Source organism: Ipomoea nil, unplaced genomic scaffold (genome assembly GCF_001879475.1).
Source record: "Ipomoea nil cultivar Tokyo-kokei standard unplaced genomic scaffold, Asagao_1.1 scaffold1993, whole genome shotgun sequence".
Taxonomy (NCBI): domain Eukaryota; kingdom Viridiplantae; phylum Streptophyta; class Magnoliopsida; order Solanales; family Convolvulaceae; genus Ipomoea; species Ipomoea nil.
Window position 1 is genome coordinate 1,897,675 of NW_017618421.1, and position 16,718 is coordinate 1,914,392.

The 16,718-nt window shown below is 34.5% G+C and overlaps 1 protein-coding gene across 1 annotated transcript; it reads right to left on the bottom strand.

Annotated features, from left to right (window-relative positions):
• Window positions 1–3,007: 3,007 nt before the first annotated feature.
• On the bottom strand, window positions 3,008–13,989 carry LOC109147295 (protein PHLOEM PROTEIN 2-LIKE A9-like). Its single transcript, XM_019294946.1, has 3 exons — window positions 13,846–13,989; window positions 4,156–4,271; window positions 3,008–3,620 (listed from the first exon to the last, which is right to left on the bottom strand). Exons 1-3 carry the CDS (start codon window positions 13,918–13,920, stop codon window positions 3,242–3,244), a joined length of 570 nt encoding a protein of 189 aa, XP_019150491.1. The 5' UTR covers window positions 13,921–13,989; the 3' UTR covers window positions 3,008–3,241.
• Window positions 13,990–16,718: the final 2,729 nt, after the last annotated feature.

Below are 16,718 nucleotides of genomic sequence, written 5' to 3' on the forward strand. Positions count from 1 at the left end.
GAATCGTGCTAAGGGTCCAACCTTGTGATTCGTTGGACTAATATGAGTCTTGAGGGTTCGTTGGAACCATTTTGGTTTACCCGTTTGATGAGCATGCTAGCTTTGATGTTGTTAGGCTAGTATGTCTGGTTTGTTCCTTCTTGTTGAGGGTTGGCAACTCGTGTTGTCAATCATTTTGGTATTGGATTGTGGTCCATTGTTGTTGGGTATTGCTTCATGTCTTTATTGAAATCCCTTGGTTGATTCTTATGGTGTGATCTTGTACAAATCGTTGTACCGTACCCTTTGTTGATACTTGATTGGGCTATTGAAGAGCCTCAATCCTCTTGATAATGACTATGTGTAACTATGAATGAGATTGGTGGTAATATTATTGAGCTTTGCTCAAGAAATCGGTGGTAATATTGTGTTATTTAATGATACCCTCATGTATGGTAATACTATGAGATTGGTGGTAAAGATTGGTGGGGGACGACGGTCCCAGGCGGAATAAGGTTGGACTCAGAAGTACAGGGTGGCACTTGGAGGTAATGGTTGGAACTAGTTATAAGGCCGGGGGTAGGAACAGGGCATAAGGTTGGAACTTGGCACTTGAAATGTGTGTCTTGTCATTATGTGATTGTGTATTTCCTGCTTATGAGTATGTCTATGATGAACTCTACCTTGTGAATGGTAGGTTGCATCTAGAGTTGTGGTTGTCGCTTGTTGTTGTGGTCTCCATTGCTTTGATTGAAGTTGTTGGTCTTGATTCTTGTTGATAGTGTGTCATATGGAGTGTTGTCTCATCTCTTGGTTTTCAAATGCCCGCTATATATTGTATTCCTCAGTTCCAAATAGTTTTGACTATATCTATGTATATGTATTGATACTTAACGCGTATTGGTGGGTTACCAAAGAAGGTGATGATGATGGCGGAGCTTTGAGGATGGTTCGTGGCCTGATCTTTCCGTCGACGAAGCCAGTCAGCAATACATCACACGTACAGAACATCAATGCAAAACATGCAAAAAATTTGGTCTCTACTTTCATCAATTCATCGGATATTTGGATTGGGAGCACAACTCTGCGTTTCCTCATATTAGCTGCGTTTGGCAAGCCTATGGGAGAGTTGCTGAGCTGTCCAAAGCCAGTAGCGTATTCCAGAGCCAAAGTTGGAGCCAATTCACAACGTAGAAGCTGGATTCTCCAGTTAAGCTGACCGGATTAGAGATTAGGAGGACACGACTTTTTGTTGCAGTCCCCACAGACAGCGCCATTTGATACGGGGTATTGACTCGTGTATGTATAGTATTTGAAGTGTATAGCAGGGTATATTGTATGTCCAAAGCAAGTATGAGAACCCTGGGAAGATTCTTGGTAGGATATATACCCCGGGTCCGGGTTCCCGATACGTTCAAGTTCTCATTTTATAGTCGGGTCAGGGTCAAACGGTTCGGGTCAGTGGGTCAAAGCAGACAAGTCAAACCCGCCCAAACCTCGGGGCTATAAAAGGGCCATTGACCCTCTAAGTGAGGGACTTTTGGTTCATTTCATTCACTACTCACTCTCTCTCTCTATTAAGAAAGGTCTCTCCCTTTTCTCTACAAAAACAATAAGAAGAACATATGAATAAAACACCCCTTTTGAGCTATTCCTTTCTTGTTCATACAGTACATATATTCTACGAGTACAACCGGAAATTAGTATTATCATTTTGGGATTAAAAACTATTTTATTCAATAATGTTGTTCTTGAATGCTAGAGAGAGTATAGAGGGATGCTAAGTGGAGAGGGAGAGGATAGTGGAGAGGGAGATGATCGTGGAGAGGGATAAAAGAAGCCCCTAAAATGAAGGGTTAATGCCCCTTATATAGGCACAAGCACTGACGAGTTTGACTTTGACCCGTTGATCCGAACTGTTTGACCCAAACTCGACTATAAACGAGAGCACGGACATATAAGGAAGTCGAATCAGGGTATATTCCCTATTAGTTATGCATTCTTGAAATATTTACTTTTATAAAACAAATTGATAATCTTGCATTGAAATACGCCAAGATACCAAATGATACTTTGATAATGTCTAAAACACTAATTTAAAATATACATTGAACATTGGACTATTAGCACAATGCACGTGTGGCAACCGTCCATATATAAATGTAATGCTGGGCTCATATAATACTATACCTACCGTGAACGGTGAAGTATATATATTTTTATCTTTAAGATAATAGTGATTCATAAATCCTCTAAGTCAGGGCACAGAAGTTCCCCAATCACCATTCTATCTAATGTCAATCTTAATTTTTCTTTAAAATAACTATTTTTTTTTTGTCTCCAATGTGATGGTAATCATTGCTTCAATTTTGAATGCATAATTCCAATTGTTAGTTCTATTTTAAAACGTGAAAATAAAAGTGACATTAGAAACAAAAACATGCATCCACAAAATTTTTAAGATAAAACTTATCATTATCGTAACATAAAATAAAATAACAAAACAGTCATTATTTTATAGTAGAGAAAATGGTTAAATAGGCCCCTAAACTTTACTTCAAAAGTCAATTAGGCGTCTAAACTTTAAAAAAGTGCAATTAAACCCTCAAACATGTCAAATTGCGTCAATGAAACCCAAAAACCGGTAAATGACCTGTTATTACATGTCATTTCAATTCCGGAGACAAATTCCGGCCACCGGCGACAATTTCTGGTCGTCCAGTCGTCTTCCAATTGGAGAAGAAGACCGGGCGGCCGCGCCTTCTCCATTGGAGAAGACGACCAGATTTGGAAGGCGGCCGTCCGGTAGTCTTCTCCAGTGGAAGACGACAGGACGGCCGGAAATTGTGCCGGTGGCCGGAATTCGTCGCCGAAATTAAAATGACCTGTAATAACAGGTCATTACCAGTTTTTGAGCTTCATTGACCCAATTTGACATCTTTGAAGGTTTAATTACACTTTTTTAAAGTTTAGGAGCCTAATTGACCTTAGGAGCCTAACAACCACATTTATAATATAATACGATGTATACTAAACGACTGAATGGATAATAAATAATCACTACTATGTTAGGACTAAAAGCGTTTATCTCTTTGGGCAATATACAAAATTGTAATTCAACCCAAAGACCTTATTTATGATTCTTTTCGCTAGCTAAGCCCACATGTCACTAATGAACACTACTACACATATTATCATCTTGAACATAATGTTTTATTTTTTGTAAAACTTTGATAAGAGTATAAATTATATATGTTTTAAGCTAAGGAATCTCTTGCACAGATGCATAGTGAATAGCCAAACCTTTCTTGAGCTTCCCACTCCAAATATCATATAAACCAAAGTAAAGCTTCTTATCCTCATCATCGTTAGAAGCTACCTTGTCAATCACCAACCCTATCTCGCGTTCAGAACCTTTGCCAGTAACGTTGCTTAGCACAAACTTTTTCCAACAATAATCTCTCTTCTTCCCTCTCCTAGCCATAACATACAGAGGAATATTTTCCCATTCAGTTGGTGACGATTCTTCTTTCAAGGATACTTTAAACTTCACTTCATACTTCTTTGTAGGATCTACTTCCTTTTCTCCCGTCACTTCTAGCCATATCACTTTTGACACCAGAGCTGCCGCCTCTTCGCCACTGCAACATAACAAAATATATGTGGTGTACGTGTCAATTTGACCGATTAATTTTAAAACTAACACATAATGTATTACGTACATATAATATAATTTTTTTTTCAAGTCTTGATTCTTTTCAACCATGCATAACTATATAACGAATTGAAGCTCACAAAGGGAGTTACGTTATCTCTGTTGATTACAAGAATATGTTTTTGTTCAATAAGAATTTGTATTTATATATGACAATAATATAATGTTACAATTATTGATTGTGAATAGGTCATAATTTATCAAAAATTATTTATTCATTATTTCAAATTAATAAGATGAAATTAAAGGTGTTCTATGTATATAAAAAATATACATGTTGTCAAAAAAAAAAAAAAAAAAAGAAACTAGTACTTATGCAATATCTTTTGGCTAATTGAAGTACATTATATATTAATTAATCAATATAATTAATAATTATAGTAATATTTCCTAATATTCACGTGTGTGAAAGCAAAAAGTTGATAATAAATTATGATAAAAAGGAGCCGAGAGTCGAGTACCTGGATTCCCATTTCCAATTACCGTTCGAACTTTCTTCGTCGAGAGAAAATTTTAATGAAAAATTTAATTTTCTAGGGTATATTCTTGTTGCATTATTTTTGTCAACTCCATTGACCTGTTCAATAAAGTTTTTTTAATCAAGATAATGAAAAATATAATAAAAATAGAGTTGATGATCTAATACTATACTCAAATCACAAAATAAATAGATGATGAATTGATTTACCAAATTGATATGGTCAAACTAATTGTTGTAAAAGTATTATTATATAATTGTTAATTTACGTCTTGAAAAATCACTAATGTCTATCAAAGTAGCTTACAAAAAGCAAAATTTCAGTAATTCAATAACTCATCATTACGTGAGAAGACTAGTGCCTTGTGCCCACAAGGAGTTATTCTACAAGAAGGTGAAACTCTTTCGTTATGACTGCTCGAATTCAATCATGTATCTTTACCCACAATTTATCACTTAATTTAAAATTCAATTAGAAAAGCTACAGTGTGGACAGGGGACATTTCTCCATTATCTACCATGAATGACCATGATGGCACTTTTCTACTACAGAGGGCTTTACAATCAAGGAGGAAGAAGATTGAAATTATACATTCCACCAAGTCTTACAAACTTCTCTAGGTTCTAGAACATTTCACCATAAACTCTACAAAATAAATTGATTTCAGCTAACTTGAGCAATTCAAGGCATGTGGTACACACTTTTTTATAAAACAAATTTGCTTCGTCTCAATAGCACTAAGAACTTGAAATGTTAATTTTTCAAGATACAATAAATTATAATATGAGTAGTAAATTTTGAGCACTCAAACATATTATTTAGTAAACTGAATAAGGGAATAACATAAAATTAAGGGAAAAAAGGAGAGAGAATCGTAGAGGTAAAACCTTGATCGGTATGATAAAGATGCGCGGGCTTGTGCTTGAAAAGCACCTTTACTATAGGGAACCTAGGTTTTAGTGGTTACAACCAACACAAGTTCAAGCGTACGCATTAAAGAAATCATTTATACTACACAATTCAATTTTTCAATGACTTTCAAACTCTTTGAAAAATAAATTGTATATATACTAGTGCAAATCAACATATTTTTTCAATGTTGGACAAAGACTACTTTACACTTTGAGACTCAATTTTCTAATTCATCCATGTATCCATTTTGAGTATATAATCTATCAAATTAAACATCTCAATTAGGAGAATTTAAAACCACTTAGACCCAACCAAAATCATAAGTGAACCCCACTCAAAATATTGTCTCCTAATTACCACTTAAATGCCATATTTAGCTAGCTTTTTTAATAATTCTCCTACATGAATGAAAATTTATTTTTGAAATTGTAAAAAGACACGACCTTGTTCAATGGGTGATCTCTGCATAGGATAGATAGGTGTTACCCTTTGAATAATTCCTCGTAAAGATCTATTTAGTGTTCCAACTATCAAATAAAATGTGATATCTTGAACTATATTATCGTTTGTGTAAACGATGATATATCTTACAACAGAACCTCCCACTCTTTCTTCAATTCTCATAGTCTGTGCCCATTTTAGCCATGGAATGGAACACATACATTTCCTAGTTCTATGAGAGTTTCTTAAGAATTGAGCTCATTCAATTTTTCAAAGACGTAGCTCCACTTTAATTAGTCTCACATAGGTGCTTCTTTTCTAAGCATCATGCATACTCTATTTATGTCAATTGACATTTTAACCTCATGCAAAAGTCATTGTTTCAACAACGAGTAAATTGGAGTACAAGACCCCCTACTAAAAACGCACCATAACTTTGAAGATGGAAGTTATCATATAGATGTTGTATTCATGCCGGTTCGAAATGCGAATCATAGTATTCATTCTTATGGGAATGGGAATGAAAAACAAGAGATACTTTTTCTAGAAATATGAACAAACGGAAGTTTAACCCCGAAAGAAGCGCTTCATGAAGCCTCTCACAATTTGATTGATTTATTTATTCCCTTTTTACATATGGAGGAAGAAAACTTACATTTAGAGGATGGTGAACACACGATTCCTTTATCCCCCTTACCTTTCATGATAAAGTGGCTAAACTAAGAAAAAAAAAAAAAAAAAAAACTAGCATTGTAAGTGACCACACTTTGTTCTATAAGTTTGTTAAAAACATTTTAATTAACTGTTAGGAATTTTAGTCCCCAAATTTTTACATAGAATTAGGAATCCAAATGGTAACATAGCGAATGGAACTTTACCAACCAGAGAGTAGCTAATCCGAAAAGTAAAACCAATTCGAGAAGTAACCTCAGAATTTTTCTTTATTTTTACTTCGAACAATCATCCTTGTAAGGCTTCGAAAGGTAAATTAAAGAATAAATCTTACCAACCGAAAAGTCAACCAACCGAGAAGTAAAATTAATTCAAAGACTAAACCTATGAGCATTCAAGTTACACTTAGCCCTAACTAAGACCTTCGAAAAGTCAAATTGTGGAGATTCGAGAATTCAAGCTATGAGAAGTCAAGTAGTCAACATGGAAGAGTAGAAGACTCGAAGACTTGAAGGCGAAGAGTAGAAGACTGAAGAGTGGAAGGATCAACCTAAGTCGGATAGTATAGGGGACAAGGAAAGTAACTTAAAAGCGAAAAGTTAATTTCTGAAGAGTAACAATTAACTAAGGAAAGTCAAATCTGAAGGGTTGGTGATGTTTGATATGAAGATTTTTTCTTTGAAGAGTAAAAGTAACTCCTCATATACTACTATTTGATCATTCTCTAAGGGAATAGTTAAAAACCTCAAAGTACAAGAAGAATGTTACCAAGGCAAAAGGTGTCCTAGGTACATTTTCCAAGAAAGATTTCTCAAAAAGGCCAAAGGTATTCTGTGCAGACAAAAGGTTTATAATCAGACGCAAAAGTACCTCAACGGTTGGAAATTAGGACAAAAACAACTGAAGCTATAAATAACTCCATTCAAATTTGAATGAGGATTGGTAATTTTGAGAAATTAAATAACAAGTGAAATATAGCTTACAAGCAATTACATGAGACCAGTGAAGTTAGAGAGCAAGAGTTACAACAAAAGATCGAGCTCAAGACTTTGGCAACAAGCAAGAACATTTTATACGGAGTCTACACTTGGAGAAATATGAACAACCTTTTGTTCAAACCAATTTTTCTCTACTTGTATTAGCAGAAAGAGACGGATTAACAAGTGTAGTTTGTGAAAAACGTAGACACTTAAGGCCGATTTTGTGTTCAAGGCTTAAAAGGTATCTCATTGTACTAAGCTGTGATAGTACAATCTTCATTGGAGTTTAGGGAGAAGAGTGGACGTAGGCTAGATTTTGGCCGAATCACTTCAAAAATCTCTCTCTTACTCTCTTTAATTATCGTTATTTACTTTCAAATTATAACCAACAAAACCTAAAATTTACAAGAACAAAATACGTGCAAAAACAAAAACTTTAAAAAGCGGTAATAAATATTTTCCGATGTGGTACTCTAAAAAAGTTTTCAAAAATCATACAAGTCTATTTACCCCACCCCCCTTAGGCTCTTTACCCCTACTCATTGGGACCAACAATGTTAGTTTTCCCTTTTGAACGTAGGTTCCAGTTAGGTTGGGTATCCACTATAAAACTTTTATTTTATGGACTTTTAGTCTCATTCCTCATGACAACTACCGACTCTTTACTTCATATTTTGGTTAGCGAATCTATTATATTATCATTTTACTTCACTTAGTCAATAGATATAACTCATGTTGTGAGAAATGTTTAATAGTATTATGTCTACAACCCATATAAGGTTAGACTTACCATTATACAAGTTACTCTATACCATTCCATCTGCTGCTTGCTACCATAATGTATACAATTTGGAGGTACATGTTTTTTTGAACTTGAAATATCCTCTCGAAAATGACATAGTCATCTAACCTCTTCACTACACTTGTCTAAGGCCATCAACTTAGATTCCAACTTGGATCCCAACTTTGATCTACTTATCACATTGTTCTTTGAGGATATCCATGATACAACTACACCGGCTATTATGAACACGTAGCTACTTGGGGACTTAGAGTCATTTATATTCGATATCTAATTAGCATCAAAATGCCATTCTAGTACAACTAGATATCGTGTATAGTACATCTCGAGGCCACGATTATACCTTAAGTATCTCATCACCCATACTATTGCCTTCTAGTGATCACCGTTGAGATTACTATTATATGAGTTAATTACCAAAATGGTCCCTTGACTATAGTGAAATTACCAATTTGGTCCTTGACTATTTTTTTAACCAATTAAGTCCCTCAACTTTAAAAATTTTAACCAATTTGATCCTCCGTTAGTTTGACTGTTAGTCAACCGTTAACTTGGGACCAAATTGGTAATTTCGCTATAGTCAAGAGACCATTTTAGTAATTAACTTTAGGGGTGGACGATTCAGTTTAGTTTTCTCGAATCGAACCGTACTGAACCGAACCGAAGTAATATACCGAACAACTGAACGATATTGGATTCTTGTATACCAAACGGTTCGATAAAAAACCCGATCCGATCCGATCCGAATTGATCGGTAAAAAATTGAACTGAATCAAATACCGTTTGATTTTTTTTTAATATAATAATAATAATGATAATAATAATAATAATAATAATAAATAAATAAATAAATAAATAAATAAAAAATAAATTCAAGTCATTTGTTGCTTGCTCTGCCGTTCAGCTCATATTCTCACGAGTATCTCTCGTAAATGTTTTATTTGATTTTTTTATGGTTTGTTATCAAAAGTTCTATATTATGTGTTATGATCTTTACATAGTCCATATCCAAAGTCTAATATATAACAAAATAGCAATTCAAAGTTCAAACGGTATTTGGTTCGGTTCAGTTTTTACCGAACAATTCAATTCGGTTCAAGTTTTTACCAAACCGTTCGATATACAAGAATCTATTATCGTTCGGTTGTTCGGTATATTACCGAATCTAACTAGTTTGGTACGGTTCGATTTGAGAAAACTGAACCGAATTGCCGACCCTTAAAGTTAATTACCAAAATGGTCCCTTGACTATAACGAATTACCAATTTGGTCCCAAGTTAACGGTTGACTAACGGTCAAACAAACGGATGACCAAATTGATTAAGATTTTTAAAGTTGAGGGACTTAATTGGTCAAAAAAATAGTCAAGGACCAAATTGATAATTTCGCTATAGTCAAGGGACCATTTTGATAATTAACTCACTATTATATCTATTAAGTTTACTAGCATCAAATGGAATATCTAGCGTAGTACAACTAATTAGATACTTCAAACTTCCAATAATCCTAGTGTATTTTACTTAAGAAATACATTTTCCTCTATTTTTGATAGATGAATGTAATTATATAATGACGTCATAGCCAATTTATTATCATCCTTGTTAAACTTCCCATGAATTTTGTGTATAATGAGATTGACTCAACATAAAACCACCCGGTCTTCTAATGATGTTAATCCCAAATATTAAATTCCCCAAAACTCATATTTTTAATGTCAAATTTAACATGGTTTTGGTAAATTTGATCATTTGATCATTATTACTAACAATAAGTATATCATATACATATTAAACATAGAATGACATAAACATCAACTATGTTTTTCACTACACACTTTTCACTTTCAATTCGTTTATTTTAAACCAATTGGTGATCATCTCTCACGTTGACAAATTTCTTCCCTCACAACCGTTACATCTACTTTCATCCCTCACATTGCTATATCCTTTTTCACACTGTTGCGATTGAACATCTATCTTGACCCTTCAAGTTGGTCCATATATATTTCTTCATTTAACTCATCATTCAAGTTGTTTGCACATCCATTTTGTAGTTCCAAATTTCGCAATGTAAACTTTACTTGTAACTTTTAATTTCAAGTCTTCTTAATGAAATAATCTTATTTCATATCCAGTCTAAAGGTTTGGATATGAAATAAGATTATGGTAATATTCGGTTGGATAAAACCCTTAGTATTTATCCTAAATAATTAAATATTTAATGGATAAATATTAAGGGGAGTTTGTTGAGGGATACAAGTTATATTTCTCACTATAAATAGAGCCCTCATTTCACACCTTAAATCACACCTTGAATACATTGAAGACACTTGAAGAGTTGAAGACACACCTTAAAAACATTGAAGACACAACTTGAAGACTTGAAGCATTTGAAGATCTTGAAGGCATTTGAAGCATTGAAGGCATAGAAGGCATTTTCTATTGAAGACCACTTGAATCCCGGAGGCACACGCCGCTTGAATCCTTAAGCCACGTCACTTGAAACCCGGAAGCACTTTAGTAGAACACGAAGAATCAGACACTTGAAACCCGGAAGCACTTCAGTAGAACACGAAGAATCAGAGGACTACACAGAGATTTTGTACCCGCATCTTAAAATATACACACTGTTGCCCAATTTTGTTATGTATTTACAATTTTGGATTTTTTGTGTTTATAGATTTTGGCACACCTAGTGGGACTGCTCTGCCTATCATCTCTTCACTATCGGTCTACTTCAACAAGCAACTCTACTAGCAATCCGAATGGCGTCAAGAAGCTAGGTGTTCAAGAAGCCATATGCCCAAGCCGCTAGTTCCAAGTCTTCATCAACAACTGGTTCCGAAGCTATTAACCAGGAGATGCGCAAGGAGCTTAGGAATGTGATCGCCTAAGCCAGAGTCAATTGTTCGACGCATGATTCAAAGACATGAAACGACCCTTACCGTCCCGAGGAAGGCTACTTACGTTGCTGGTCCACCATCGTCGAAAGGAGCAACTGATAGCGGGAGGCTGACTTCTTCGAAAGGAGCAGTTGGTAGCGGGATGCCGACTTCTTCAAAAGGAGCAGTTCATAGCGGGAGGTCGACTTCTTCGAAAGGAGCAGCTGGCAATGGAGGGCCAACTTCTTTGAGAGGAGTAGTTGATAGCAAGAAGTCAACTACCCCAAAAGGAGCAACGAATAGCGAGAGTCCAGCATCTCTAAAAGAAGCGGAAGATAGCGAGAGTCCACCATCTTTGAAAGGAACAACTAATAGAAGGAGTCTAAATTCCCCAAAAGGAAATGCTAACACTAGAGGCTCGTCACCGACATTGCCGTCATCCAACATGTGAAAGGCCGTGCCAGAATGGTCACGCATTTATACAGTCATGTCAGCTATGACAACAAGCGCGACATCTATAGAGGACCAGCTTGCAAGCATCACTAAGGCGCTTGAAGGGATGACCACCCTCCTTCAAAACCATGAAAAGAGAATCAATGACTTAGCTGAAAAGGCCGAAAGCACAAGGAATGACGAAACTAGCCGGGCTCCTGGGAAACAACATGAGGTTCAAGGAGAAGACGCCTCACACTCACCAACTTGCATTGGATAAGCTACGTCACACGAGGAATCAACATCGCACATACCAGTTTCAGACAGGAGCATTCCAGTCAACAAGGGCATGATACCGGTAGATAGACCATACACATATGCCAAGCCGTACACTCAAAGGATAGAGGATTTGATGATGTCCGTTGTCTATCAACCTCCAATATTTCAACAATTTGATGGGAAAGGCAATCCAAGACAACACATCACCCACTTCGTGGAAATATGCAACGTAACGACGCTAGGACATATGGAGATCTTATTGTCAAGCAGTTCGTCCGCTCTTTTAAGGGCACTGCATTCAATTGGTACAAAGACTTGGAGCCCAGTTGCATTGATAGCTGCCATGATATATATGGAGCGCGAGTTCTTGACTCGCTTCTATAGCACAAGAAGAACCGTCAGCTTCTTAGAACTCACCACCACCCGCCAAAGGAAGGGTGAACGCTCGGCCGCTTACATTGAAAAATGGAGGGAGTTGTACTTGAATTGCAAGGAAAGGATATCACATAGCTCCGCGATAGAAATGTGCATCCAAGGCATGCATTTCAAGCTCTCCTACATCCTCCAAGGGCTCAAGCCTAAGACCTTTGAGGAAGTATCTAGTCGCGTCCATGATATGGAGTCAAGCATAGCAGCTAATGATGAACAAAACATACTCATTGAAAGCTTCTACAACTTACATAAAGGATGCAAGTAATTCTGCTCCAGCGATGCTAAATGATACTCGTATAAATTTGATTAACTGGGAACAATAAATTTTAAAATTACTGAATATGTACTATTTTATTTCATAATTGCTAAATGCATCATTACTTAGCTCGGTTAACTCAATTCCATATATATCTAATGTTATTATTTTAATTAGACTATAGTTAATAGAATTTATTTTAAAGTTTATAATTTATTATTACTTATTAGTAAGTTATCTACTCCATATGATAAACAATAGAAAGTTTTAAAGTAAAATTTTATTTTTAAACGTTTATTATATTCCTTTGTGTTTTACTAAATAAAGTTTAAGCTTTTAATTGTTTCCAACTAATTATCTTGTTATTTTATGAAAAATAAATAAATGTCCTTTATGAAAATTGTGTAAAAATTATCATTACATGCCCTAATTTTATTGTAAAACTGAAGTTAACAGAATAAAAAATGGGACTTACATTTTCTTGAACCAATTACAACATGTCATGTCAATAGAGTAAATTAAAAGTAATTGAGTAGAAAATTAAATAAATAAAGTATATATATATATATATATATATATATATATATATATATATATATATATATATATATATATATCAGTACTCTTTACGAAAATAACACCATTTGTCATCAACTCTCTTATTAAAACATAACTTAATTTCGTCCAATCTATTTCCCATAAAAATCATCTCATAGTTAATTTAGTATATTCTTAAAAGAAATGTTTTCAAAAGAAAATAACAAAATATATACATATACACACATACATACGTATAACTCCATCTTTTTTCGCCTTATTTTTACAGAAACTCTCAATCGTTGATCTGTCCAAATAGATTGATCAATCAGATTAGTCCTCATTTTTAATTTGAGAGCATGATCTCACATAAATTATCGTTCCCTTTATATATGTGTGCGCACATATGTTACGATTAAAAATTATATACTAGTTATTTTATAATTACACATTAATAATTAAAAAGTTTAAAGACGAAAAGAATAGATTATTTAAATAAATATTTTTCCATTAAAAGATAAGTTAGAATATATCATATATCATTTTAGCAATAGATTGTCCATTCCATTCACTACTAAAAACAAAATAAATACGTACAAAATTATATAGGGAGTATATAATAACTTATTCAAAAGTTAATTTTATAAAACATTATTACTTAACAATCTTAAAATTCTGTCTTCTTAATTCTAACTTATCAACTTTCAATTAGGCATGCCAAACAAAGTCATAGTCATGCTCAAATTGACTATTTACTTTTTATAAAAAGTTATCTTGAGTAATTTAATATCTAGCTAGTTGCTTCCCATCATTTTAGATATACATATAAATTTGACATACATATACCCCATTTTAATAAAAATTAAACAAGCATCATAACTCACAAATTACAAAAACAATCAAACAAATAAACAAGCTATTCACTGCTATAATTATAAACTATGATCTTGCTGAGCAGGATAGAATATGATAGATGCAACATGCGTGTATGTGTAATAAAAATAAAATAAAATAAAAATTTGTTCATTTGAATTGGTTTCTTTTATACCAGGGTTGACGCAGATTTGGCTTCTGTACCACTCTTGGCAGGGTCTGCCGGTGCCTCTGGTGTTGCCGCCTTCATTTATATGAGTGAGAGTGATTTTGTTGGATATGAATGGCTATGGGCTTTACACACACATACACATATATAGCTACGTAGTTGATCGAAGGGAATAAAAATTGAATTTTAGATTAATTGTTCTGCTGATTCCTTCGGAGTGCCGCAAATTATATCGTGCACCGCGCATCAAAACGACGTCGTTTTGTTTAATGAAAAGAAACAGAATTTTCGCAAAAAATAATTCTGTTCTTCAGTTTCATTTTGTATACACTGCAGTTTCAGTTCAACACAACTACAGTTTCATTTCGATATAATTACAGTTTCATTCAATATTTATACACTCAAATATGTGAAAATGTTATTTAGTTTTATTTTATATACACTATAGTTTCATTAAAACACAACTACATGATCATTTCAATATAGTTACAGCTTCATTGTACAATATACACTCAAATATGAGAAATGTTATTCAGTTTCATTTTATATATACTGTATTTTCATTTCACTACAACTACAGTATAATTTTGATATAACTGCAGTTTCATTTGATAATATAAAAATAATACGTGAGACAGTGTCGATTTAGACACACAATAGTATTACTCCGTTATAACTACAGAAACGACGCCGTTTTGACGCGCGGTGCATAATCGATTATGCACCGCGGTGCACGATATAACGACTGTCGGAGTTCAGTATTAGTTGGGGACAAATTATTGTGTGGACCATGATCTATATAGCTCTATGGATATGAATGCAATATACATTTTTAATATATTAAAAATATATTATTTGTGTATTAAAATATATATTATTTGATAATATATATAAAATCATTTACTTTCAAATAATGTAATTTTAGCATATTAAAAATGTAATTTTTATTTATCGTTTGCACAAATATGTGGATCATAGTCCATAGAATAATAATTGATTGATTGGGGGCGTGGTCTTCAAGCAGAGCATAATCTGTCACTTGCTTCAAAAGATGCTGCGTACACTTCTCACTTACAAGAGATACCAAAATACTTTCTGTTCACTGCACTTGTAAATGTTGTAATTACTGCAGGAGAATTTAAGAAATCATTAGTAGTTATGAACTTGATTTGATAATTGACTAATGTGATTCATCAAAATAAAAAAAAAAAAATTAAATGGATATAGTTGGCAAATTATGATGTGCATCCATATGCACCATGCATAGTGTATACGGATTCAAAAACGACGTCGTTTTAATAAAAACGTGCGTCTCACTTTAAAAAAAAAAAAATCAGTTTCGATCCAACAACAACATTATATTGTGCATAATTTGAACTATATATCCAGAATCAATGAACTAAAATTCCAGAATCGATGAACTAAAATTCCAGAATCTATGAACTAAAATTTCAGAATGAATGAACTAAAAATCCATAATGAATGAACTAAATATCCAGCATGAATGAAAAAAATCAGTTTTGATTCACGTCTAAATATCCATAATCAATGAACTAAAATTCCAGAATCTATGAACTAAAATTCCAAAATGAATGAACAACATAATGTTGTTGAGGGGAATCGAAATTGAATTTTTTTTAAAAGTGAAATGCGCGTTTTAATAAAACGACGTCATTTTGCATCCGTATGCACCATGCATGGTGCATACGGATGCACAACATAACGATCCGATATTTTTTTTTTTTGAAAGGAGCCTATGCGGCATTTATTCAAAATATGCTGAAATAGAGTGGGGCGGATCAAAGTCCGCATACATACTAGTTAGCTGATTAATCGCAGTAGACGCTAATATATGGGCTAAATAATTGTCTAATCTAGGAACATAATGAATTAAGCAGTAATCAAAAGACGATAAACTAGTTCTGCAACTATCAATGGCATAGCCTAAATAAGACCGAGATGAGTGCGTCGTAGATGAAAGATATTGTTGGAGCACCAAACAATCTGTGTAGAGGTCGATAGATTTTACTTCTCGATTTCTGAGCCATGACAAAACTTCCTTGCATGCAAAAGCCTCCGCCATTAAGGGCGAAAAACAGCGTATGATAGGAGCGGTCATAGCCGACACATAACCTCCCTGTGAATCCAAAATAATAGCCCCCATCGCTGCCTTGTTCGTTCGTGGATCGTAAGCCGCATCGAAATAACACTGATCCTTCCTGTTCTGCATAGTATGGCGTGACACAACCGGTGATGGCAACATAACTGCAGCGTCTTCTCTTGGCGTGCGTTCTGCCGCAGCAGCTCGGCTGGACATCTCCGGCATGACACGGGTAGGTGGCACCGTGGAGTTGGCTGGCGGATTTCGTCGAATGGGATGTACAACTTTCCATGCATTCATGGACGATAATGCAATTGCTATTACCTTTTGGGGCCTGGGCAAATTCGCTTCCCATACAGCTCCATTTCTTGTTCGCCATATGTAATATAAAAGGGCCACTGCATAAACAATCCCATCATCATCTAAAATATTCATCAAATCATTAAACCAATCACTGAAAATATTCGTGACACTATTGGGGATTGGAAGGTTGGATTGTGCCCAAATGTTCATCGTATAGTGACATGTGATCAAAGAATGCACAAGATTCTCATGCCCGACTCCACACATTGCACAAGTTGGATCAATATCTACTCTCTTTATAAGTAAGTTCTCCGTAGTGGGTAAAATATCATTTAGAGCTCTCCATAAGAATGTTTTCCACTTTGGGGGGACTTTTAGGCTCCATAATTTTTTCCATTTATCAAAGGTTCCTACCGGTTGGGAGTAGTTGCCTATCACCGCCTTATATCCCTCTTTAACTGAATATTCTCCTCTT

Excerpts from the sequence above, each read along its gene's own strand:
- LOC109147295 (XM_019294946.1), bottom strand. The coding sequence starts at position 13,920 with ATGAAGGCGGCAACACCAGAGGCACCGGCAGACCCTGCCAAGAGTGGT. Across the intron at positions 4,272-13,845 it reads CCAAATCTGCGTCAACCCTG|GTCAATGGAGTTGACAAAAA; the intron begins GTATAAAAGAAA and ends TTTATTGAACAG. Across the intron at positions 3,621-4,155 it reads AATTGGAAATGGGAATCCAG|TGGCGAAGAGGCGGCAGCTC; the intron begins GTACTCGACTCT and ends GTTATGTTGCAG.